This window comes from Trachypithecus francoisi, unplaced genomic scaffold, assembly GCF_009764315.1.
Source record: "Trachypithecus francoisi isolate TF-2019V2 unplaced genomic scaffold, Tfra_2.0 Lachesis_group10, whole genome shotgun sequence".
NCBI classification, from domain to species: Eukaryota; Metazoa; Chordata; class Mammalia; order Primates; family Cercopithecidae; genus Trachypithecus; species Trachypithecus francoisi.
Genome location: NW_022681455.1, coordinates 13,718,816 through 13,745,670, shown reverse-complemented (window position 1 = coordinate 13,745,670; position 26,855 = coordinate 13,718,816). Strand labels below are relative to the sequence as shown.

General features: G+C 38.1%; 2 protein-coding genes across 5 annotated transcripts in view; one reads left to right on the top strand and one right to left on the bottom strand.

The window, feature by feature from the left end:
* Positions 1 to 21,504, top strand: part of RANBP9 (RAN binding protein 9) — a 93,383-nt gene extending 71,879 nt beyond the window's left edge. Inside the window, exons 7-14 of one of the 2 annotated variants that reach the window (XM_033216269.1) lie at positions 1,015 to 1,127; positions 2,310 to 2,418; positions 3,881 to 4,071; positions 5,951 to 6,098; positions 9,671 to 9,792; positions 11,693 to 11,844; positions 17,255 to 17,366; positions 20,513 to 21,504. In XM_033216269.1, the coding sequence (XP_033072160.1) occupies positions 1,015 to 1,127; positions 2,310 to 2,418; positions 3,881 to 4,071; positions 5,951 to 6,098; positions 9,671 to 9,792; positions 11,693 to 11,844; positions 17,255 to 17,366; positions 20,513 to 20,643 (1,078 nt within the window). In that variant the 3' untranslated portion in view covers positions 20,644 to 21,504. Of the gene's footprint in view, positions 1 to 1,014; positions 1,128 to 2,309; positions 2,419 to 3,880; positions 4,072 to 5,950; positions 6,099 to 9,670; positions 9,842 to 11,692; positions 11,845 to 17,254; positions 17,367 to 20,512 lie in introns of those variants that run through there. The other variant, XM_033216270.1, reaches the window with a different exon arrangement.
* Positions 11,179 to 26,571, bottom strand: NOL7 (nucleolar protein 7). Of its 3 annotated transcripts, none has more exons than XM_033216272.1 (9): positions 25,981 to 26,571; positions 25,829 to 25,889; positions 25,114 to 25,172; positions 23,874 to 23,905; positions 23,540 to 23,621; positions 22,667 to 22,788; positions 22,511 to 22,588; positions 22,154 to 22,256; positions 11,179 to 11,821 (listed from the first exon to the last, which is right to left on the bottom strand). In XM_033216272.1, the coding sequence occupies exons 1-8, from the start codon at positions 26,244 to 26,246 to the stop codon at positions 22,183 to 22,185; spliced, it is 774 nt and encodes a 257-aa protein (XP_033072163.1). In that variant the 5' UTR covers positions 26,247 to 26,571; the 3' UTR covers positions 11,179 to 11,821; positions 22,154 to 22,182. The 3 variants fall into 3 exon arrangements, with proteins under 3 accessions (XP_033072163.1, XP_033072164.1, XP_033072162.1); XM_033216273.1 differs by lacking the exon at positions 11,179 to 11,821 and adding an exon at positions 14,578 to 16,359; XM_033216271.1 differs by lacking the exon at positions 11,179 to 11,821 and having other exon boundaries at positions 21,340 to 22,256.
* Between the last annotated feature and the right edge of the window lie 284 nt (positions 26,572 to 26,855).

The window sequence follows — 26,855 nt, the reverse complement described above, 5'->3', positions numbered from 1 at the left end:
CACTTCTTCACTGAATTGATACTCACCATGAACTCTTGAAGAGTGCATTCTAAAAGGTCCCCTCCCCCTTTAATTAATTTGAACAATTGGGTAAAATAAGATGCACATCTGTTTCTTAGACATTTTCCCTGCTTTCCTCCGTACTTTGCCTCAGTCTCCTCCTGGTGAACCACTGCTTCCCACCATTTTTTAACTGGCCCTTAGTAGTGTCAGGTGGAGGCAGGTTTAAAAGTTGAATGTTTGGAGATAACAGATACTTGGGTTAATATTGTTGCATGAACAGTTTTTCTAACCACATTTTGTGAATAGATGTAAGTATATGTTTTGACTACCTGGTACCTTTTTAAAAGATTATTGTATTGCACATGTGTCACTCACATGTAAGTCATATTTGATAAATCTCTTGGGTAAAACCATAGTAATTGATTTAGGCTAGAAGGCTGATTCCTTCTTTAATTAGTAGTACACTTATAGACATTGTTCTGGAAAATTTTCTGTCTGGATTCACCTTAGTATTCTGTATATACTGTGTGATCCCATTTCATATAACTGGTGTATAAAGAATATGGTTGAACTCGGAACATTAAGATTTAATCTTTTATTTTAAAGTTGGTTATTTTACAGAATGCCAGCAATTACTGGAGTAAGTCATATGATAAAGTCAAAATAGAAATTATGGTTAGAAGGGCTGAATCATAAGATAGTAATGGACCTGGGGGTAATGAGAGTCCAAGAATCAAAGAAAAGGTCACTTAATGTCCTTGATTCTCAAATAATATTTATTTTAGTGAGAGTAGTCTCAACATAGCATTTGCAGTTATCTTTTTGAAAATACTACATGAATAGAACAAAATGATGTTTTTCAAAAGCTTACTTTAAAGGTGAAGTTCTTAACACCTTGTTTCAAGGAAATAGGTTCGTTTTTATAACACCAGAGTAGATTTTATGTAAATTGTAGTATGAAGCATGTATTCTCTTCACTAAAAGATGTATGTTTTTTCTTTTTATTTTAAGAATGGTTTCATCTTATTTAGTCCACCATGGGTACTGTGCCACAGCAGAGGCCTTTGCCAGATCTACAGACCAGACCGTTCTAGAAGAATTAGCTTCCATTAAGAATAGACAAAGTAAGGACACTGTGGTGCATGGCTAACATTTGTTTTCAGATTATAGATTTGGTTACTTTAATTTTTAGAAATTTTATTTTTTTAATTTAAAAATTTCAAATATATTAATTTAAAATGGATGCCTCTGAATTTTATTTTCACTGACATTTTTGAAGATCAGTTTAAAAATTCACATAAGACTGTCAGAATTCTAATTCTAGAGAGATTTTACAGAAATTTTTGTAAGGAATGTCTTTACCATTTTTTTCTTAAAGGAATGTTTTCTTAAGCTTTCAGGAAATAAACATTTAATAAAAAGATTTTAAAAATAATAAAGTAGTCTGATTAGTTGGAGGAGATAATGTGTGAAAGAAATGTAAATATCTTTGAATTTAAATGGCTATCTAATATAGTATTGGTCATAAGTATTTATTATTTAGATCCTAGTGCTGGCGTGTGTGGCCAGAGATAAAACAGGTCCTATATAACAATGGCAAGTCAGCATAACTGCTCCATAGTTAGCCATCCTAAAATTGGTGCTGTTTGTCCATCAGGTTGGGTATACTTGACAAGCGTATAGAGATGAAAACAAAACAGATGGGTGAAATTAATGGATGAAGACAACTGTTTCATAGGTCAAATTGCTGTAATAGCACTGATTACATTGTGTTGTAGTTAATTGTGTGCTGTCCTTTTCTACTATTTTAATAAGCTCTATTGAACAGAGATCACTTACTCATTTTGTATCCTCATCATCTAATTTAACAGATATCAGATCAAGTGAATGTTCAGTGAGTCTCTGTTAAATTGGAATCTTACTCAAAAGCTATCATTTTTTAGTCCTTTGTTCAGAAGGTCATCATGTTTGATAAGGCATTTTATTATCTCTTTAAAACAGTCTTTTTAATCTCAGTGTTTGAAACTTCAATATTGCATAATAGATATTTTAACTGTATTACTTGTATGTTTGTAATTTTTTAAAAAAAATTTGTGACAGTACTTGTTTTTCTAACTTTTTAATAAATGTCTGAAATGTTTCCTGGATTGCTGAATGGAAACTATGATATTAGAAAAAGAAATTGAAATTAATCATAATTTATTTAAAGATTTCTTACTAACTGCCTTTCTTTTCTGAGGATCCACTAAGTTTATGTTTTATCTACTTTTGTAAAAGTGAATCGTTTGCTTCCTTTTACTGAATAGGAATTCAGAAATTGGTATTAGCAGGAAGAATGGGAGAAGCCATTGAAACAACACAACAGTTATACCCAAGTTTACTTGAAAGAAATCCTAATCTCCTTTTCACATTAAAGTGAGTTTGCATAATAAAATCCTATGTTTGTTATATATTATAAATACTTGTCATATATGTTATATAATTTTCATGCTTTTGTAATTTTAGTTTTTTTATTTTTCAAATATAAATAATTTTGTAATGTGTAGTACATTTAAATAACATGTTATGAAAAATACTTTTGTGTTAAGGACCATAAGCAGAAGGTGTCTTTTGCTATGTATGTGCTGTTATCATTCTATTTATGTTTTTAAAAATGTGAAAATCTTATTTAGAAGATGGGTCTCTATTTTTCCTTCTGAAAAGTACCTTACATTTAATCTCTCTGGCATTTTAAAAAATTGTGGTAAAATATACATAAAATTTACCATTTTTTACATTCACATCATTGTGCAACCATCACCACCATCCAACTCCAGAACTTCTCCATCTTCCCAAACTGAAACTCTGTTAAACACTAACCATCCATTCCTCCCCCTAGTCCCTGGAAACCACCATTCTACATTTTGCCTCTATGAATTTGACTACTCATATAAGTAGAATCAGAGTATTTGTTCTTCGTGACTGGCTTCTTTTAATTAGTGTAATAGCCTTAAGGTTCATCTTTATTGTAGCATATATCAGAATTTTCTTCCTTTTAAAGGCTGAATTGTACTCCATTGTTTGGATAATACTGCATTTTGTTTATCCATTCATCCACTGATGGACACTTAGTTTGCTTCTACCTCTTGGCTATTATGAATAATTCTGTTATGAATGTAGGTTTACAAATATCTGAGTCCCTGCATTTGATTTTTTCGGTTAAAAATACCCAGAAGTGGACTTTCTGGATCATATGGTAATTCTATGTTTAATTATTTTTTTTCAATAATAGCCATCCTGATTTGACACTTTTAATTGGTTTTATGAATCTTTGTTACTTAAAAAATGAGATGTTACTGAGCTTTCGATTTCAACTTGTTAAGCAACAGGTATCCTTTGTAAGCCAAATGACAGAATTGTTTTGCTTTAGAGTAAGTAGAATTTTAAATGAGGCCCATTTTGGTTAAGAGGTTGGAAATGGGACGGGTGGGGAGAAAGGCTATGCTTTAGATGTATCATATATACATAAAATCCTGTCCTTAGGCACAATTTGATTTGCTACCAAGTGCATATGTTATTTTGATTAAATTACTTGTAGCCAAAAAAAAAAAGGGATTCATATCTTCTTATAGGTAAATTTCCATTTAGTAAATCTTGATTAAAGGGGGGTAATATTATTATAGTGTCTGTTACATCATACTCTCATTTTTCTGGAAATTCTAAAATTCTAAGCAATAAAGTATAGGACACCGTATTTAATATTTTTAGCTTACTATCTAAAGACCAATCCTACTGATAAGTAAAAGTTTTAAAAATATTTTTAGAAATCTGTTGCTCTTAAATAAACAAAAGGCCATTTGAAGATTACGTCTAAGTAAATTTTTCTTTTTTCCTTTAGAGTGCGTCAGTTTATAGAAATGGTGAATGGTACAGATAGTGAAGTACGATGTTTGGGAGGCCGAAGTCCAAAGTCTCAAGACAGTTATCCTGTTAGTCCTCGACCTTTTAGTAGTCCAAGTATGAGCCCCAGCCATGGAATGAATATCCACAATTTAGCATCAGGCAAAGGAAGCACCGCACATTTTTCAGGTGAGATTTAACTTACGACATTATTTTTAGATTTTTCCTGTTTATAATCTTAAACCTTTTTCCTTTTGAAAATCTGTATATTTCCAGCGGGGCGCGGTGGCTCACGCCTGTAATCCCAACACTTTGGGGGGCCTAGGCGGGCAGATCACGAGGTCAGGAGTTCAAGATCAGCCTGGCCAACATGGTGAAAACCCCGTCTCTACTAAAAATACAAAAATCAGCTGGGTATTGTGGCAAGTGCCTGTAGTCCCAGCTACTCGGGAGGCTGAGGCAGGAGACTTGCTTGAACCTGGGAGGCAGGGGTTGCAGTGAGCTGAGATCACACCACTGCACTCCAGCCTGGGTGACAGAGTTACACTCTGTCTGTCTCAGAAAATCTGTATGTTTCCTTTGTAGCTGTTTTCAAATGTATATACTTAAGATTTTCTGGATTTTCTGGGTGAAAAATTGTAAGTTCAGATTCACATGTTCTCAGTGCCAGGAAGTAACTTGAAGAACAGCTGTTTCTGAGAGTAGGTTATTAGCAGAACTTCATAAATGAAAGCATTCAAGTGAAAAGGTAATTGTGTGTTTTAATAAAATACAAATTTAAAGGTGATCCAGCTGTGATATCTTATGCCACTGGTTACCACACCTAGCTGGGCTGCCCCTGCCTCCCTCCCCTCTCCCCATCCCCAACTTTTCCCAACCAAGCCTCTTGCAAAAGTCAGCTCTGCCTAGTTCATTTTCTCCCATCTGTTTTTTGACTCGTCAGTCTTACTCTCTGTGACTTTGGGCATTCTTGTAATTAAAATCCTCTCCTTTCTTGGCTTTTGTGACATCGCTTCTACAGGTTTTTTTGGTTTTGTTTTTTTTTCTTTTTTTTTTTTTTGAGACGGAGTCTCACTCTATTGCCTAAGCTGGAGTGCAGTGGCGCGATCTGGGCTCACTGCAAGCTCTGCCTCCTGGGTTCATGTCATTCTCCTGCCTCAGCCTGCCAAGTAGCTGGGACTACAGGCGTAGTGCCTGCCACCAGGCCTGGCTAATTTTTTGTATTTTTAGTAGGGACGGGGTTTCACCGTGTTGGCCAGGATGGTCTCAATCTCCTGACCTCGTGATCCACCCGCTTCGGCCTCCCAAAGTGCTGGGATTACAAGTGTGAGCCGCCGCGCCTGGCCTGTTTTTGTTTCTTTTAAAGAGTTGGAGTCTCGCAATGTTTCTGAGGCTGGTCTCAAACTCCTGGCCTCAAGCGCTCCTCCTGCCGCAGCCTCCCAAAGTGTTGGGCTTACAGGTGTGGGCTAGCATGCCCAGCCAAAGATGTATTTCTGATGCTTCTCAGTCTTCTGTTTGCCCATCTCTTTAATTCTGCATTTCCCAAGATGTTATATTTGTACATTTAACATTCTTAAACAAGTCAGATAGTGTCTCCTTTCCTTTCATGAAGTAACATCATTGCTTTTTCTCACTTCAATTTATACTCTTTTCTGCATTACTTCCTCTCAGTTATTTATATCACCACTCTTTAAAACAAGTGTGATTCTTGTGTCTATTCTTAGCCACTACTCCTCTTGAATATCATACAGTCGCTTCAGGCTTGGACAAATTCTGAGCCTCAGTGTATTCATATGTAAAATGGGGATGATCATAATATTGCCATCTTAGGGGGATTTTGAGGATTAAATGGGATCTGTAAGCCTTCAATAAACGTTAGATGAGGTAATAATTAAGATCTCACAGTTAAGTATTCTTAATATCTTTTCAAAGAAGTTACCTGTTTACATCATCCATTGACTCCTACGTTCTAGAAGTCTTAAATACAAAATCAACATGGAGACTTGTTTACAACCGTATTAATAAATTAGTGTTTGTTTCTATTTCCATGTGGTATCTTTTTCTTCAGGTTTTGAAAGTTGTAGTAATGGTGTAATATCAAATAAAGCACATCAATCATATTGCCATAGTAATAAACACCAGTCGTCCAATTTGAATGTACCAGAACTGAACAGTATAAATATGTCAAGATCACAGCAAGTTAATAACTTCACCAGGTAAGTAATTTCACTAACTTTTGCATTAACATAAGCAACCTAGTTATAGGTGTAATTATTGTAATAATTTTGAAAGAACTTGAATTATGTGACCCACAGAGGGGCTCTGGGAGTTCCTAAGCCCCCAGAGAATAAAAGGGTAGGGACTCAGTTCCCCAAAGCTTTTTAGTCTCCTACTATGCACATGAGCGCTTTCTTTAGTTTCTTCCTCTTCTCTACTACCCTCTTCCCCCTAGTAAAGTTATAAGGACAAATTCAGGGCTTCATGCATTGTCTTCTGCCAACCACAGAGCTATACAAATGATCACATAAATGCCATTTGTTATGTTTTCACAGTAAAGGCACAGTAGCATATTTAACCTTGAATGGTGACATAAGATAAATTTACAACTAATTTTTTCTCTGTGTGTGAGTTTTTTTTGGTGTAAATGTGTAGAATGTTTTCTAAGTTCAAAACTGGCTTTACAAAGAATCTTTTTTGAAAGCCTGCCTTTAAGTAGCTTGCATATAGCAGATGGTTAAGTCATTTAGTAAACATAAACATTAGTGTGAGGATAGTTTTGAGGATTTGTTGGGCACCAAACATTCTGCTAGGTAGGGTGTCTGACTTTGAAGAGGTTTGAAAGACGATATCTCATTCAGTATACTATGACCCTTGACACACTCAGGTTGAATTCAAATAAATTCATGAAGTGAAATTATTTGAATTAAATACTACTGTGCAGTTGCAAATTATTGTGAATTCACCCTGCCCAAATCATCCAGGACTGGGTCAATTTAATACTGGTTTGGTCTATGACAAACCAGTTGGTTACATTGCATTTTCAGGAAATGGTCACCAGTGTAACATTTTCTTATTAAAGGAGAGAGAGCCTAACATTTAGCATGGAATCTTAATGGAAATATGATTTTGCAGAAAGGAGTCTATGTAAAAAAAAAAAATCTATATTTGAAAATTTGGAGATTAATCTCAATTTCTGGGTTGTCTGTTACACATGACAAAAATTTACTGAAGTAATGGTGTGTGTGATTGATAAAAGTTATAATGGAGAACCACAAAAGTGTATGAGAACAGCAGAAAAATCATCTTTCACAGGAGAGATGATATATTGGAAAATATAAAATCAAAATATTATAGTTTAAAAATAGATGGAAATTTAAAAAGTTAACTTCATCATGCTTTATAATAAATGCATTGGTACCTTATCATTGATCAAGGGTTCTGCCAATGTTTGAGGGTAAGATTGCAGTCAATTTGTGAGTTTTTCTCTTAAATACTATCCTCACAGCAGGAAGCTGCTAAACAGATCTGTTATTACCTGAGTTCAGGGAAGCAAGCTTAACGGAAGGATCTGATGACGCAACATCCTCCTTTGTCTGCGGTATAAAAGGGAAAGAAAGTATAACTTTTGAACTGCCTTAAACTAAAAGTTGTTTTGTAGTTGGTGATGGCTTTCCTTACTGTGAAGTAGGCAAAGATGGTGTTAACTATTTAAACCATTTTACAGATGTAGAGCCGGATATCAGAAAAGTAAATGACTTTTTTTTTCCTTAAGGTCAATTCATAGTAGCTAGTAAGTCGCAGAGCTGAGGCTGCTTTTCAGGATTTGACTTGCAAACTTGTACCTTTTCCCTGATACTGCCCACCATCTGAAATGCTCTTTTTCCTACCCTTCCTCAGCTCCAGTATAACTTCTGTCCAGGCTGAGAAAATGCAAGTTCAGATGTCAGTTCTTCCAGGATGTTCTCCTTGATTTACATCCCATCAAATGTGTCATGTTTTGTGATTAACTTTCGTCATAGTACTGATCATAATTACTCTGTAATATAATAATTAGCCTTTTATAGGTTTCCTGCAGGAAGGCAGAGGCTGTTTCATAGTATCCTTAGCACCTAACAGGGATCATACCTCAGAGGCTCTTAAATGTGTGTTAAAAATGAGTTCCTTTCAAATATTTACTTGAGTTATCAAAAAAAAAAAAAGTTTAGTTTTTTTTTTTTTTTTTTTTTTTTTTTTTTTTTTTTTTTTTTGTTGAGACGGAGTTTCGCTCTGTCGCCCAGGCTGGAGTGCAGTGGCCGGATCTCAGCTCACTGCAAGCTCCGCCTCCCGGGTTTCCGCCATTCTCCTGCCTCAGCCTCCGGAATAGCTGGGACTACAGGCGCCCGCCACCTCGCCCGGCTAGTTTTCTGTATTTTTTAGTGGAGACGGGGTTTCACCGTGTTAGCCAGGGTGGTCTCGATCTCCTGACCTCGTGATCCGCCCGTCTCGGCCTCCCAAAGTGCTGGGATTACAGGCTGAGCCACCGCGCCCGGCCAAAAGTTTAGTATTTTTTAAAAGGCCACTGAAAGCTGTCATGGTAAGGATTTTCTTATTTTTAAAGTTTGGTTTTTCTTATCAATTTTCGAAGTTTGTCAAGATTATAAACAAGCTTTCCTGGTTGAGTAAGTCTGCTCTGGAGTCCTAGGGCCATATCCCCATTTTCCCTAGATCTCTTGTGTTTTTTTACCTTAACAATTTTACTAACAGGAGTGTATGCATGCACACACGCCCCCAAGGTGTTAGAATTTGTTACCTCTGGTGGTATTACGCACAGTGGTTTTTGCTCATCTGTATTTTTTTTTTCTACAAATGAATATATATTGCTTTTGTAATAAGAAATGTCATTTTTATCTAAGCATTACCTAAAATTTCATTGCATGTTTACTTCTAAATTGTATAATTATTACCTAGACCTTCATAGGATAAATCCTAAAGATTAGATATTTATTGTTGCTTATAAGAGTACGGATGGTTCTGAAGGACATACATTGACAGCTTAAATATGTCCAAATGTAGTTATTGGCAGATAGATATTTACTGAGTGGAATGAGTGAAAACTGGAAACTATCCAGGACACCAGTTTAAAAATTAAGATTCAGCAGTACTTTAGCCAATAAGATAGCCTGTGAGAGAGAAATAGTGTCATGTGGTGAAAAGGGATGAGAGAATGAAGCTCAGTCTGTTTTTAAGTCATCGGTTACCCTTGAAAGAGTGTATATTATTAAGTAGTGAGGACAAATGCCAGAATGCCGACTATTTAAATATAGTCTAGGAGTGGATTGAGTATGAGGTCCAGTACGAGCTGAATTGGGTTCCAGGAGTGAGATGTATTTGTTTTGAGAGTGAGGTTTTCCCCTTACATACTGGAAATCAGTGCTGGGTGTAGGGGGAGAGGGTTGGCTAGGGAGTTGGTGGGGCCGCAGTTTATCAATGAAGACGTACAGATCTGAGTTTGAAAAATAATAGGATTGTGCAGAAATATGATTTCTCCATACTGATGTAAAGTTATAAAACTCCTGCATTTTAGCATATGTACTTCTTCCCTCCCTTATCTCCAGGGGTACAAATTTGTTAAAAGTCAGCGACATGTTTGACTTTGAATACATTCAGGATTTAACTAAATACCTTTTTTGCAGATTTCTATTGCCTTATGAAGTTAGTTTATTCATAGGCTACAGTTCAGTAGTGATTTATTTTAAACTAAGCTGCAAGTATGATATTTCTAAAATTAGGTTTGTTTTTTCGTTTTCAGTAATGATGTAGACATGGAAACAGATCACTACTCCAATGGAGTTGGAGAAACTTCATCCAATGGTTTCCTAAATGGTAGCTCTAAACATGACCACGAAATGGAAGATTGTGACACCGAAATGGGTCTGCAGTGATATTTCTTACATTTTTAATAAAAAATGATGGCTACAAGGTTATGTTTTTACTTGTACTGATTCACAGCTGATGAGCATAAACCAGATTTAACGATGTATGTGCCGTAGGACTTGACAGTAATACATAGCGCTTAAACTCTCGTTTGAGTGGGCTGCTAGAGAAAATAGAGTTACCTTTCAGCTACAGGCAGTGTTCCTTGCTGAACTGCTTAGGCTCAGGTTTAGCGCTGTCACTAATGCAGCAGAACTGACTTACTGATGTTGAGCCTCTAGGCTATTTTAGGTTAGAGATGATAAAACTTCTTATATTTATTTCAGTATAGTCAGTAAGGCCAAATGGGTAGATGATTTTACAAATTCTAATCAGTATTTCTTAAATGGGTTTAATGTAAACGTGTGTGACTATGCATAGTACTATCCCTGATATATAGTAGATGCTTAAGTATGACCTCCCTCACCAAAAAAACCCCCACCACAAATAACAAAATGATGTGGCTCCAAGACATATTAGCATGCATAATTTTATTTTGTAGACAACTTACGTAATAAATTGTCCCATCAGCAAACTGTCCCATCAAATGGAGAGTGAAAATTTGTTGGAATAAATTTTTTCATTTATTTGTTGGAATTCCATGGCAATGTTAGATTTCTTATTATTTTGAGATTGAGTGGTATTACTAAAATTGTTTTTTAAAAAGAAATGCAGCTTTGTTTTACTCTTTAATATCAGCCACCTCAGTTTCTGAAGAGTAATTTAAGTATAGTGATAAAGAGCAGGAGTTCTAGAGCCAGATTACATAGATTTGATTTCTGCAACTGCCACCTACTAGCTGTGTGACCTTGGAAAAATTACTTAACTGCTCTGTGTCTCAGTTTCTTCATCTGTAAAATGGGTATAATAATAACAACCTCATAAGTTATTGTGAAAAGTAAATGAATAATCCAAAAAGCTGATAGCACAGAGTGCTTAGGAAATATTAACCACCATCATCATCGTTACCTTCTTCATTATTAATGATTTATTTATTAGTAATTTATATAAATTATTTTATCAATCAAGATATATACAATTATTTTCTTGGCTGGGCAAGGTGGCTCACGCCTGTAATCCCAGCAGTTTGGGAGGCCAAGGCAGGTGGATCACAAGGTCAGGAGTTTGAGACCAGTCTGACCAACATGGTGAAACCCTGACTCTGCTAAAAATACAAAAATTAGTCAGGCATGGTGGTGCGTGCCTGTAATCCCAGCTACTCAGGAGGCCGAGGCAGGAGACTTGCTTGAACCCGGGAGGCGGAGGTTGCAGTGAGCTATCACACCACTGCACTCCAGCTTGGGTGACTGAGTGAGACTCCAAAAAAAAAAAAAAAGTATTTTCTCAAAGTGGTATTTTCCTAAAAGTAGTGCATTTAATCTTTTCAATTAGTATAATATGCTGTCTTCTGTATTTTTATTGTAGTCATTTAGCTTTTCTTAGCTTTCTTGAACATTTTATTACATCTCTACTATGTCAATTAAGGTAGCCCGAGTGGCATTATTACGGTTTTCTTTTCCTTTCTTTCTTTTTTTTGTAAATGTTGCTTAATGTAGTTTGGGAATTACACTTTTTCTAAAATTTTTTTCTGACGTAAGTACCATCTAACACTGAAAGGTTGTCCCCTCTCAACTGCATGCTGAATACTGGATCCTAGACTCTTGAGAGCTAAATAAAGTATATCTTTTTGCTGCAGTTTCATGTTAAATTAAAAATGAATTTTTAACAATCCGCATATTTAGATGAAATATTAGGGAATAGTTACTAAATGTACAAAATGTTATAAGAAATGTATGTTCATGTCTTCATTATACTCCGTTCCATAAGGTAGTAAAATACTTGTCTGTTTTTCTTACAGAAGTTGATTCAAGTCAGTTGAGACGCCAGTTGTGTGGAGGAAGTCAGGCTGCCATAGAAAGAATGATCCACTTTGGACGAGAGCTGCAAGCGATGAGTGAACAGCTAAGGAGAGACTGTGGCAAGAACACTGCAAATAAGAAAATGTTGAAGGTGAATATGTTTTTTCTTGAAAAATTATAAATGTGTCAAAGTAACTAAAATGTGGTTTTGCGAAACATTGAGCAGTGTACCAGAAATTCTTGTTAGGGAACTTGCACCTGACCTTCCCCCTGGCTCCTTGCCCATTTGAGAGTGGAAATGTTTGAAGAAGTTAGGCAGTTCTGATCTGCTGGAAAGAGCATTGTACTAAAGCAAAAAAAAAAAAAGGATTAAATCCCAGTACTAGTGCTGATCAACATTGTGTGTCCTCGTTAACTTAGTTTCTTAGTTTTATTTTCTCAGCTGTAAAATCAGCAGTTACTAGGAAAAATGTGGGTGTGCAGATAAAACTATAAATCTGAGATTTTATTTTAGTAAATACTGTTCAGGGTTATAGCAATTTGGATGTATAACACATGGTTCTCATTTTGATGGGGATTAGTGAAGAATTGGGTCACTTTTCATGGCCAGAACAGTTAAAATACATTTTAAAGTCTCTTCTGGATTGTTGTCCATGAGCTGGTAGGATGCATGTGATCTAATTCAGTAAAGTAGCCACAGTTTTGTCTACCAGTTGAAGGTGGAGGGGCTTTTTCCTAACTTAAGTCAGCATTGCAGTTGTAGAGATGTACAGCTCTTTAACAGTTGGTTCATCGTAAACATTTTCTTCTGAATATTTTGGAAGAAGACTGAAAAATTAAAGGGGAGATGAATGCAGTGGCCTTGAGACTGATGTTGAGGGATGGTAGGAAAGGGCAAAAGATTCCTTCTGCTTTCTCTTCCTGACCTGGACTGAGAGTTGGTATAGGTTGAGTATCCCTAATCTGAAAATCTGAAATGCTGCAGAATCTGATACTTAGAGTGCTAACATGATGCACAAGGATATGCTCATGGGAACATTTTGGATTTTTAGATTAGAGATGCTCAGTTAGTAAATATTTTAAAATTTGAAAAAATCTGAAATCTGAAACATAGCACACGTGTAGGACATAACATGCTTGCCTGGCCTAGGATGGGTTATAGAGCCACCGATAACACCTCAAGTTAAAGGCATGCAATCTTGTATTTTTCCTAGCTGAGATGGGAAGACAGGTGTATTTATCATACTTCGTACTTCATCTACTCGATAGTATAAAAACTGCTGTTTCTAGTGGTTACCTTGAGCTATCCAAAAGGTTAAATTATTATTTTTGTGCTAGATAAAAAATAATTGGTGGATTATGCAATTCAAACAAGTTTAATTTAAAAAGTCAAGTCAGGCCGGGTGTGGTGGCTCATGCCTGTAATCCCAGCACTTTGGGAGGCCAAGGCGGGTGGATCACGAGGTCAAGAGATCGAGACCATCATGGCTAACATGGTGAAACCCCGTCTCTACTAAAAATACAAAAAATTAGCCGGGCGTGGTGGCAGGCACCTGTAGTCCCAGTTACTTAGGAGGCTGAGGCAGGAGAATGGCATGAACCCGAGAGGCAGAGGTTGCAGTGAGCCAAGATTACGCCACTGCACTCCAGCCTGGACGACAGAGCCAGACTCCCTCTCAAAAAAAAAAAAAAGGTCAAATCAGACATTCGTATACCTGGAAAATGACTGTCCATATTTGCCTGAGGAGATTAAGATTTCCATGAAGTCAGACTGCCAAAACTCCTCTTTTTCGTATTTATTTATTTTTTATTTTTCAACTTTGTAGAGATGAGGGCTCACTGTGTTGCCAAGGCTGGTCTTGACTCTGGGCCTCAAGCAATCCTCCTGCCTTGACCTCTGAAAATGCTGGAATTATAGGCATGAGCCACTGTGTCCAGCTTAACTCTTCCCCTTTTAAATATTTATCTTAATTGACTATGCCTCCATTGTGTAGCACTAAGGTAGTCAATCTATGTTTATTAAATTGAAGTAGAATTCATTTGAAAAGTAAAATAGATTTTTCCACATTGGGAATTTTCATTACTATGCAACTTGGTAGAACTTTTTCTGGTACTAGGAGTGCTAAGAAGAAACTTAACATTTAGGCTCTTTGTTGTTTTAGGTGTCTAAAATTACCCATTTGGAAACTGAGTACTTCTTTGGTTGGTACTGAGGATGTCTTAGGGCAGTTGTTTTCAACATACTTGGTGTCTGAATCCTTTAAAAATTATTAAGGGGCCAGGCATGGTGGCTCATGCCTGTAATCCCAGCACTTTGGAAGGCTGAGGCGGGTGGATCACCTGAGGTCGGGAGTTCGAGACCAGCCTGACCAACATGGAGAAACCCCCGTCTCTACTAAAAATACAAAAAATTAGCCCGGCGTGGTGGCGCATGCCTGTAATCCCAGCTACTTGGGGGACTGAGATAGGAGACTCGCTTGAACTGGGGAGGTGGAGGTTGCGGTGAGTCGAGATCGCCCCATTGCACTCCAGCCTGGGCAACAAGAGCAAAACTCTGTCTCAAAAAAAAAAAAAATTAAGGATCCTCGAAGAGTTTTTGTTTATATAATGTGTTACATCTATCGATATTTACCTTATTAAAATTAAAACTTCATTTTAAAATAAATCCATTAAATAAGTAGCAAGTTATTTTTATGAAAAATAATTATCTTCCCCAAACAAAAAGAAGAGCTGGCACAGTGGTGCATGGCTCTGATCCCAGCTACTCAGGAGGCTGAGGCAGGAGGATCACTTGAGCCCAGGAGTTCAGTTTTAGCCTGCGCAACATAGTGAGACCTTGTCTCTTAAAAAAAAAGAAAAATGAGAAGAGTGGCATTGCTTTATATTTTTTTGTTAAGTCTCTTTATTGCTTGGTTTAATAGGTGAGCTGTATTCACATACAAGACCAGACTGCCTTTAGTCTGTTGTGATACCACATCATGTGCCCCTGGAAAATTCCACTGTATAGTCATGAGGAAATGAAAGAGAAAAGGGCAAGGAACATCTTAGTACTATTATAAAAATAATTTTGACTTCACAGACCCCCTGAAAGGTTCTTGGACCCAGGTATCCCTGAACCATACTTTGAGTACTGTTGTTTTAGGGCATATTTGGAAATAAAAAAATTTTTTTTTTTTTTTAAAGAATTTGTAGACTGTTTTTACACTAGGCTATCTCACTTGGCTTTCTTGTTAAAACCTCATGCTAATTGAGCAGGACGAAGTACCTTTGAAAATTTAAGATTATACTCCATTAGCTTACTTTGTGTTTGATTCTTATTTACATGAAGCTCAGAAGATGGCATTATATGGCCAATTCCCAAAGATACTCCTTGGTTATAAACTGAAGTGTGTGAAGATGTATCATCTTCATCTAAACAGTATAGATATCTTTGATTTTGCACCTCTAACTTCTAAGCAAATGCCAGCTACTTTCAGAGACTTTCTTAATACTCTGAGCTGCTTCCATCTCATTTCCCAAACTTACCTTGATCTAGATAGGGATAAGGTGAGTAACTGACCCACCTTGTAAGTAGCCAAAGAACAAAGGCCGGATGATTTGAGGGCAACATGAAAACAGGTTTAGAAATCATTCCACTTCTTTTTATTCATCACTTCCGTTCACTTGTAATTGTAGCATTTTTTAAAAAATCTCATTTTTAGGTTTGCATAAACTTTGTCATGTGACTCAGAAGTTCATGCACATCCAAACACACACACAAGAGACAGAGAGATTTGATTAATGTTGAAGGTCAGGTGGCACACAGTTTCTCTTGACCTTTTTCCTTTTAGTTTTTTCAGTCTTTCCTCTTTTACTGTTGTCTTTGTTCATTATCTGCTACGTCTTCCATTGGCTCCCAAAAGAACTGTTAAATTGTTTGTTGAGCAGCTGTTTATTGAGTTTTTGCAGTGTGGAGAGGCATTGTTGTAGGGACTCTGGAAAGTCCAGTATGAATGAACAGCCCCTGCCTGCAAGGAGCCTTTAGTCTAGTAACCGAAGTAGCAATAGAACCATTGAGAGTCACCCTATTTAGAAACTGCTCCAGATTCTAAACCAAATATGAGTACAATTTGAAAATCCTACCTAAATGTCGTATTTCTCTCAGAAGTTATTCCACTGAGGTCATGTTTTTTGCTTTAAAATAACCCATAATGCTACATAGTTCAGGTATTTTCAGTTTTGTGCCTTAACTCCCACGTGCATATATTTTAACTAGCTAATAACCGTAGTGGCACTATTTTGTATTGTTTTGTCGTAAGAATTTATTTCCTCCCAGTTTCTATGTATTACTTCCAATTATTTTTAAATGGCTACACGAGGCTGGGTGTGGCAGCTCACACCTGTAATCCCAACACTTTGGGAGGCTGAGGCAAGAGGATCGCTTGATCCTAGGAGTTCAAGGCTGCAGTGAGCTGTGATTGCACCACTGCACTCCAGCCTGGGTGACATAGCGAGACCCTGTCTCAAAAAACACAAAAGGCTCCATGATATTTTATTGTTGCTGTATAGGTTTATTTCAACATTGCTTTGTTGTTGGATTTTTCCATTTGCTTTTATGTCAGATGCTTTAGTGACATCTTTATACATGCATCTTTGTTTCTTCACATTATTCCACTGAGATAAAGTTCTAGAAATAGAATTGAGTCAAATAATATGAACATTATTGTGGCTCTCATTATATGTTGCTATACTGGTTTTCAGAAACCCTCTACCAACTTTTACCAGCAGTAATAAAAGAATGTACCAATGGCACTATTACATTAATGCTACTTTAGTGGGTTTAACATATGTTAGTATCTTAAAATTGCTTATTTGCATTTCTTTGGTTATCATCACCAGTTACTTGCCAACGGCCACACAGCCAGTTAGTGGTGGGGCTTGGATTTGAAGCCAGTATCTGAAACCACCATTAGTATGTGCCTCCCACAGAAAGAAGACAAAAATATAAAGTAGTTGTTTGAAAAGAAGACTGTCAGTTATTTTAAGTTTTGAAGAAGAGTGGCTTGAGAGTAGCTGGAAATAACTGAATGCATAAAACAGGTCCTGAAGGGCAGCCAGTTCAATTTTTTCATAACTGAATTTGAGAAGATGACATCCAGTGAGATGGGTCCAGTTCCTAAATCTGTTGAAAAAAGGAAATGCAGGCAGGCCCTCTCCTTTGACTGTCACATTCCTATCAGTAGTAATAAATTGTGAAGTAAAACAACTGAATGTTTTGCCTTCCACTCCCTACACCTGTACTAGTTCATTCCTTTGATTTTTTTTTTTTCTGTTTTGTGTTTAGGGATGGGAGGAAGATGAATGAGAGTGGCTGTCCACAGGAAAAATGAAAATAAATTAGGCTTTGCTGCATAATTTAATTGTTCAAAAATGTAGAGCATCCTAGTGCTAGGAGTAACTGGGTTTAAAGGTTACATTAGTCTAGTGCCTGGAAGCCATATTTTACCTCCCAACTTGGAAACATTTGTGAGCATAAGAGTTGAACTATTTGAATTAAAACAAAATTGGTGTGTTTTCAACAGGATGCATTCAGTTTACTAGCATATTCAGATCCCTGGAACAGCCCAGTTGGAAATCAGCTTGACCCGATTCAGAGAGAACCTGTGTGCTCAGCTCTTAACAGTGCAATATTAGGTAAGTAAAGCCAAATAAGGCACAATTTCAACTAGATTCTCTGAAAATTTAAGCGAGGGTGTTTGTACTGGCATTTGTACTTTGGTAAAATCATAAGGAGAATGTTTTCTATATTTTTAAAATACAAAAATACCTAAAATATAGAAACCCCCCTCCTTTAATTCCAGATTCAAATGGATTTAAATAGAATAAAAACAGTAAAATGGGGTACAACTTGGGATGTTTGGGAAATAGAAGTTTTTTTGTGCATGTATGTAAGCATTTCTGGTAGCCACGAATGTCTACTCTCATTTGAATGAGAGATTTGGTGGTTCTTTTGTGTAATTCAAACTATTGCCCTACCAGAGACATTCCTTACAGCCCTCTAGTGAAAGGCATTTTCTGCCACTGATTTCTAGGCTAGCAATTGAGTGGCATTCTCTAGTTTGGCTGTTGTAGAAGGAATCGGAGAATGTTAACAAGAACATAGATTAATAATTGTCACAAGAGTTAGGCTAGAAGGGAACAGGGTACATTTGAAGAAAATCAAGGTCAAGAAATAGAGGTTTTGATGGAGAGAATGAGAATGGAAATAAGGGAGTGAAGAGCTTGAGTATCAGAGAAGCTCAAACTGATCCAGTAGAGGACAGGGTTCCTACTGGGTGCTCCCCTGCTACCTTGTTCCCCACCATTTTACTTGAGCTATTTGCAATGGGTAGTGGCAGCCTAAGCCACGGGTATTACAGCTCCCACCATGCTTATGAAGGGCCTTCCAGGTGACTTGTGAGTACCCTGCAGGACCAAGCCTTGATGTCAAATTCTATTTGCATTTATATTAGTCAGATTCAACTACATACCCTCACCCAATAAAAAGGGTGGGTGAGGAAGAGAAAAGCAATTTAAAAGGTGAGGCTTAGCCAGGAGTGAGCATGAAGTGCGAAACTCTAATTCGATGTTCCTGCTTGGTTGCCATTCCTATGAGCAACTCACCGTAGAGTGTATGATGATAGTGTTTATATACTGAACAAATACTTTTCGTATGAATTGTATAACTGCACATATTGTGCATTTCTATATAAATGTGGTATGGTCGATTGTTTGCATAAAACAAATTTGAGTTTTGGGCAGTTCTCATCAAAGGTAATTTGCGTAAAGAGTGAGTTTTTATTTGACTTTAGAGTCTAATTCCCAGGTAATTGGGACTCCAGTCTAGTTTAGAAGTCTGTGCTGTGCTGTTTGGCCCTGCAAGGTTCAGAGACTTTCAGTCACATATTTCAAACTATCTTAGGAAGATGAGGGCAGTGCCACAAAAAGTAGATTAAAGAGTGATTTAGATAAGGAGACTTGCAAATGAGGGCCAGGACTCTTATGGCAAGAATGTCAAGGAAGCAAGCAAAAGCATTCATATTTGAGCCTCAGTCTGTTTCTTTGCCCTTAGAAAATTTATTAATTTGTTAAGGATAAGAATGAAGTTTGGGAATAGGAGTAGTGTCCTTAGGGCTGTAGTTCTCTGAAATTTAGGATTTGTATATAAATGTGAATTTTCTTTGGTAAATGTGTTGTATTTTCATTGGTTCTACAAAATTCATTTAGCTCCATTGATAAAAGTAACTTAGTAATAATGCTGGAATTGTACAGAAAATTATGGTTTACTATAATTGTCTTTTCGAAGTTATCATATTGTAGGTAATCATTAAGACCTAATTATTAGATGATACTAATCTTGGAAAGAATTTGAGAAAAAGTGACCCGTTTTCTTTAGTTTCTTGAGTTCTTCAAGGGAATTTAATTGAGCACCATTATCTATAGACACATGTACTCTGACATATTGTGCTGTATTATGTAGAATCAGCTATAAATAGTGCTTAATCTTACTAATATAAATGCATGTGATTCCTATAAAATGACACAATTATTAAATTGCTATAGATGGGTATGTATGTTTATAAATACCATGCTATTTATGTAGGGCCATCTGTATATAGTGTTATGAAAATTTCATATATCCAAAAAAGTTAAAGATGTATCACCAGATGCTTCCTTTGACCAAAATAAAATTTAAAAAATATTCCCTGTAGATGCTTGCCTTTGAGCACGGTCTTCCCTGTGAACCCTCAAGACACCATACTTTCTCACCAGTCTACGTGCCTTTTTTGAACACTTTTATTCTTAATCCTGTTTTTGTTTTGTTTTCTAAGTCCTGAATTTGCTGCTTTTTGATATTATGCTTTTTCCCTTTTGCAAATTTCTTCTTCTTTCTCCCACCATCAGTTTGCATCCTCTGAACCAAGAGTGGAGTTAAACCATATGGAGCCTTCCTAGCCATGTGTCACTGTTTTTGCCCTTTGTTGTCAACTGTGCCTATAAAGAACTGATTAGTAATTTTATTGATGAGTTGGACATTGCCTTCTCATAAAGAGAAATTACCAGCTTCTGAGTCTGGCCACTTTTACCATTAGTTCATTTTTTTCATCTCTGGCAAGGAACAAATTTTGGTAATTATTGCATTTGTACTACAAATGTCTGACAAAGAAACTTATGATATGCAGGACCCTGAAAACTTATTGGCATTTTTTAAAAATGTCTGAACTGTCCATTGTAAATTAGCACCTCCAAAACTGCAGGGTGGCTCTGCTGTACGGTCTCTCACTGTCACCACCAACACCTACTCCCCACCAGCCCAAATAACATTACCTATATATGCCTTGGAGATGGCTAGGCAGCCTCAGTTTGGTCCCATCCACAGAGGTGGAAGAACCCATCAGTGGAAACTCGTAATGAAAACCTGGTGCCTTTTTAGTTTTAGTATCAGCTGACTTTGATCAACCAGAAGGGAAATAATTCCTTACTCTCCACTCCAAATATCAGATAAAAAGTTGTACCTTTCCCATCATAGTTAATATGGAAATCAGTTTTTTAGTATCTGATACTTTAAAAGTCTGATTCTGCAAGAGTTTATCTTATCGCTGAATACAAAATACCCGTACTACCTTGTCAGAATAGTACGTCCAAGGTATCTATCTTTTGCTTAGGAACCTTCATTTGCTGATATTTCAGAGTAGTATGGGAGTGGTAGTTTTTAAAGTCATGCAGTATTCTCCTGATTGAAATGTTTTTTAAAATGTCTTGCTAATTGCTGTTTTCATTTTTAAATTATTTTTCCTCAGAAACCCACAATCTGCCAAAGCAACCTCCACTTGCCCTAGCAATGGGACAGGCCACACAATGTCTAGGACTGATGGCTCGATCAGGAATTGGATCCTGTGCATTTGCCACAGTGGAAGACTACCTACATTAGCTATGCATTTCAAGAGCTCACACTTATATTGTGGCATATAGTCAACATGGAAGTAGACCAGCTCTGCTGATTTGAAATTTAGATTTTTTAAATTATGTACTGGGGACAGGTTTTTGTCGCTTTACATTGCTTCCTAGTTTACAGCATGATGCAAATGATTTTCTAACTTAGTGTTAGGAGAAATTATTTTCCATCTTTAACCTCTTAGTTGTCTAAGAGTTAAATATTACTGAATTTCAGACGTTCAAATTGATCACAAATCCTTTAAAACAATTACCTAAAAGAAACCAAAAATCCTGCCTTCTTTGTGGGGGAGGGGGGAGAGAGGGGAAGGAAATGGAACAAGTTGTGTTTGTGTTAGCATGTGGGTGATGTAAACTTCAAATTGGGAGATGTTCCGACCCCCACTCCCATATAAGCATTCAATCAGTGTAACTTGCAAAATGCATAAACATCCGACAGTTTGAATTTATAGTGTTGATGGAAGAAATCATTTTTAATGTGTACTGTAAAACTTGAAATACTCAGGAGCTGAGTGAATATGTTTGTTGCTACTTACAATCCCGACCTGTTAGTCCCAGTAGTTTTGTTTTAACATGGTCTTTTTCAACTTTGTTTCCTGTTTAACTACAGATGACTTCTGTTGTAGACTCACAAGTTTAACTGTTGTATTATAACAGTATTACATGTCAACGGTGTGGTTATGACCTTTATTTATATAAAAACCAAATATTTAGTCAATTTACCGTGTCTTAATTTAATCTTTGTACACCTTCCATTTTTAAGTGCTTAAATGAGTACTATATTGCAATAAAATGTAGTGATATAATTAACCAGCCATTAAAAATTTACTTCTACAGATACAGTGTCAATTGAGTTTATATATTAGGTACTTCCATACTTTTTATGATTAATATGAAAATGAGAGCAATTAAAATTAATGGTTTCTACAATTAATCTGAGTTCTAAAACCTAAAACTGCCTTCAGTTTACTGGCATCCCTGGTTTAGGGTTAAACCTGATAATATGGGTGACACAGAAAGGCAACAGGAAATTAACTTCATTTTTTTCATATTCATAATATGGCATATGAGACTCAACAGGCAAGCAAATCCCCAGACTGGTTAAAAGTAAAAACTTAAAAGCTGTTAGCAGCTATATTTTGTCCACTGAATCTTTAACAGCAAATTGTCTAAGGGCTGCAGTTGGAGACTTTTCTGGAATGTCCATTTCTCCTTTTTGTCCGTGCCATTTTTGCCACCCCTCCCACCCACTAGTCGGGGAAGAGAAGACGAGGTGCTACTGCTGCTATGAGTATGGCTTGAATTCAGTTAAATACATTAAAAAGAAAATTCCTTCTTAAACCACTTTTTCCTCTAGGATTGCAAGGCACAATTCTACTCCAGAAGAATGAAATGTGGTTGAGCAATTCCTCAAATAGGTTTATGATTTTTATAATGATCCTTTAAAATGATCTACTAATAATTTATTAGATAAATTCTATACATACAAAGTACAGATTCTTCATTTAGCATTGATTTACTTCTTAGTTTTCATCTTTCTGACCATCCACCGTCTTTTAAACCTCTTGGCATTTTGTTTTTTCTGGATTCCTAGAATAGAAAGTTGTACAGTAAGAGTATTAGAGAAACATAATTCAAAGTTTTTATAATTCTCTATATGAATGTAATTACTAAAACTGGGTGGACTTATTATACATTAGATGTATATACATACTACACTGACCTGTCTTTCACAAGTTAGCCATTATAAGGGGCAAAAGTATAATTATGAACTATCTCCTTCAAAACAACATTATTCAACATATAAACCTATTAAGAGACAGGAGAATAAAGCTGGATCTTACCCCAAGCATTATTCAAAAACTGGACAGCAGCCTTTTTCACTGGTAACCTCTTGTTGGCAAGAGACAGGAACTTATTTACTAGAAAAGAAAGGTATTTATCATTTCATAGTTTTATTTGCAGTAAAAAGTGAGGAAAATAGTCCATAAAAAAATTACCAGTAGTCCTGTTGGTTCCTGGCCCATATAATGAATTATGTATGAAGGCTTGTGCTGCTTGTTGCCTTGAATCTCTCAGATCTTGGTCTTTTAGCCTTACAGCCAAGTAGCTTTTATTCTGGCTGTTCATCAATATAAAAGGTTAAATAAGAATTAATACATGCTCCCCCCCCCCCGCCGAGACAGAGTCTCTCTCTGTCACTCAGGCTGCGTGATCTCAGCTCACTGCAACCTCTGCCTCCCAGGTTCAAGCAACTTGCCTGCCTCAGCCTCCCAAAGTGCTGGGATTACGGGCGTGAGCCACTGCACCCGGGCTACATGCTTGCTTTAAAATATTTTTATCATTTGTCTCACCGTGATAAATGAAACTAATTTTGTATATGCACAGATAGGATAAAACTAAATTACAGGACTACAATAAACAGACTAACACTCATATTTTAGTAGAGCACACCAGCACGCCCAGCTTACTTTTTTTTATTTTGTGTAGAGACTGGGCTTTACCATGTTGCCCAGGCTGGTCTTGAAATCCTGGACTCCGGGAGGCTGAGGCAGGAGAATGTCGTGAACCCGGGAGGCGGAGCTTGCAGTGAGCCGAGATTGCGCCACTGCACTCCAGTCTGGGCGACAGAGCGAGACTCCGCCTCAAAAAAAAAAAAAAAAAAAGAAATCCTGGACTCAAGCAATCCACCTGCTTCTGCCTCCCAAAGTGCTGGGATTACAAGTGTGAGCCACCGTGCCCAGCCCAAAACTGGTTTTTCCACAGAGAATCCAATCTGAAATTACTACTAATTAAAATATTTCCCACCTTAGCCAATACTTTAACTCTTAGAGGTCTCCTTTACATCCCAAATGAAACAAAAGACTCGTTACCTGACAGACTGTACTTTTTGTACTTTAACTTTCTCGGATTCATTTCCTTTTTCACAGTCTTCATTTTTCTTTTGCAAATTAACTAAAAAATGGAGTTTCATTTGCTAATTAACATTCATGTACAAATAAATCAGGGAATTTACTGGAGTTCACTTTAAGCATCCTCTACACATCCATACGGATGCAGTTTTTATTTGTATGAAATACAGGGAATAGGCCCCAGTTAACCTTGGCCAGGCCTGTACTGGCTTTCTAAGGGCCATTCATATTTGCCTGGAAACATCTGCAAGTGCACTTGACACATGAGAAGTTATTTAAATTAGAATAGTCATACCTTCTTTGACCTTTCCTGGCGATTTCTTGACACTAAGGGAAAAAAACAAAACCACTGACTGGAATGGCAGATAGCAAAGGTTACTCAAACCATGTTATATTATTTCATCTGGCTTTACAAGCAAGACACCCCCTTTCATTACCAACACCCTCAACTTCTACTCAGGAGCTCTCAGTTTGGAAAGCAACAGTCACTCCCCAGTACACTGCCACCAACTCTCAATCATTGGAAGATCTTCACAATTTAAATCTGAAAGCCTATTAGCAGGCTTCCAAAGCAGCAAAATGCTATGGGCAATGGAGTTCAAGTGAAACAATAACAAGTTATATAGTATTTGAAATATGAAGTGAATGGTAGTAGGCCTGCCTCATTTCATTTGGAGAAATCACAAAGGATTAATTTAATAGTGTAGGCACAGGAGACAGTGAACAATGGAGAGAGAAATGTAAATGGACAGAACACAATACAGAAGCATTTGCACAGGAGAAAGGCCACACAAAAGCAGAAGTGATGGGAGGTGGGCGGGCCAAATGAAAAGGTAAAGACGACACTTGAGCTTGGTTTTACAAGATGAAAGGGAATTTGCCACCAAATAGAATGGCTCTTATGTTTAATGTATTCAGGATCTGAGTAACTCTTGGTAAAGTTTTTTTACTGAAAATTTGAGAGCCACTGGCCTAAGCAAAAAGGGGCTAAATTTCTGAACTTAAAACCTTAAGGAGAGAAAAAGAGGATAGGAAAAAAAAATACCAATATTTAGAAGGCTAAATTTAGTAGGGTTTGACCGATTCCCAAGGACGACTATACCTTTTCGCTTTAAACCATAAAACACCAAAGATGCTAAATGAAGTGGGGAACAGGGAGGAAGGACAGGTTGGTGGTAGGTAAGGCAAGTATGGGACAAATGGAGTTTTCAGAGCCTGTGGATAAGTGCCTGCTACCCCACTAAATGATTCAAAACACTTTGTATTCACCACCACCTACTCTGCCCTAGTATAATGACAGGCAAACAACAAAATGTACTGAATGAACACAGTGGGATCAGGAATTGAAAAAATGGCAAAATAAGAATCTGAACATAAAGTTACCTCCTTCTTTCGCACCAAATTCATATACCAAGGTAGCTTTTAAATTTGTGTTCTACAATTCCTTCAGCTATATGGAGTCAAATAAATGTACCTGTATATAATTCAAAGATGGGTGTATATAAGCAAGTAATATAAGAAGATCCATTACTTACTTAGTCTGTGAAGCTGTGGTTAACTTCTCTAAAATAGTGTCTGGAAGGAGTTTTCTTTTCTTTTGGAATGAAAACATTTAAAATTAATAAAGTCATGTACACAGTATGTCCGGAGTTGCTTCTGAAGTTACCACTTTTAAGAATGCCCTACATCTAGGCAAAGAAATGAATTAGGTTGGAAACTGCTTCCACTCCAAGTTATGGGAAGATTGGGTCCACAAAACTCCATATTCTCTGAAAGACTTAACGAAAACTGGAAAAGGTGCCCACGGTATTCCAACCCTCAGGTCACTGTTACAAACTGAAAGCCGTTAACTGGCAAAGCAACCATACACCAAGTCTTGTACAGCCCTTACAGTTTACAAATCATCTAATTCTCACAGCAACCTCTTACTTTCAGTTGGTGGACACTAAAGGAAACGAGTTGTTTTTTTTTGTTTTTTGTTTTTTTGAGACAGGGTCTCTCGCTCCGTCGCCCAGGCTGGAGCGCAGTGGTGTAATCTAGGCTCAAGGCAGCCTCGACATCCCGGGCTCCGCCCACCTCGTCCCCCTAAACTACTGCCGCGCCCGGCCCAAGCATCTTTCTACCACTGTCACAGGAAATATTGGTGACTTTTTCCCCACTCAATATCCTACCAACCCAAATTACATCCACCACGGGAATTATCCGCAGGCTGGGTTGTTTTAATAAGACACCTCCCCCCTATCCTCTAACCTTCTGTTCGATGAACAGCTCCTCGCGTCGCTTCCTCTTCTCCTTCAGGAGCGTTTTATCCCTGGGAGGAAGGGTGACAAGTCAGCAAAGGGAAGGACAAGCGGGACGAGAAGGGGCGGTTCTCCCCGCCCGCCCGCCCGCAGGCTCCAAACCTGCGCACGGTTTCCCGCACTCGCCGCTCCTCTTCTCTCGCTTCCGCCTGGGCGCTGGCGAAAGTCAGCTCCTCAGGGGCCTCGTCGTCAAAATCATCGTCCCCTTCCTCGTCTTCCTCCAGCGGCTCGGCGGCCGCGCCGCTGCTGGGCTGGCCGAGCAACAGCCCGTGCTCCGCCTCCTCCTCCTCCGAGGCCGGCTGGCCCTCGTCCACCATCGCCTCCGCCGACGCCGGGGCGCGAGACGCGCGGGGTCGCAGCTGCACCATCTCCCACGCAGCGCTAGACCGTCTGACCTCTGACTCGGAAGCGGCTACAAACGAAGCGCAAGCGGACTTTCATCGCCCCCTGCAGGTTGGGAGGGCCTCAGGACGGGCGGGGCGCATGCGCGAAGCCAGGAAGGGCGTGGCCTGTGGGCAGTGGGTGTGTTTTTTTCCACATGGCTCGCCAAGGCCGCCGTAGGGTCGGTTGAACGCCACGGAAAATGCTCTGCGGGCGAGAGCGACTGGCAGTGGGGCTGGTTTCAAGGCAGGGAAGAGCCATCGCGCTGCCCTCCCCCGCTAGGATGGCGAGACAGGGCTGGCACGGCTCACGCTGTCCAGTGCTTAGAAAACCGGTAATAGGACAGGGCGCGGTGGCTCAAGCCTGTAATCCCACTACTTTGGGAGGCCGAGACGGGCGGATCACGAGGTCAGGAGATCCAGACCACCCTGGTTAACACGGTGAAACCCCGTCTCTACTAAAAATACAAAAAACTAGCTGGGCGAGGCGGCGGGCGTCTGTAGTCCCAGCTACTCGGGAGGCTGAGGCAGGAAAATGGCGTGAACCCGGGAGGCGGAGCTTGCAGTGAGCTGAGATCCGGCCACTGCACTCCAGCC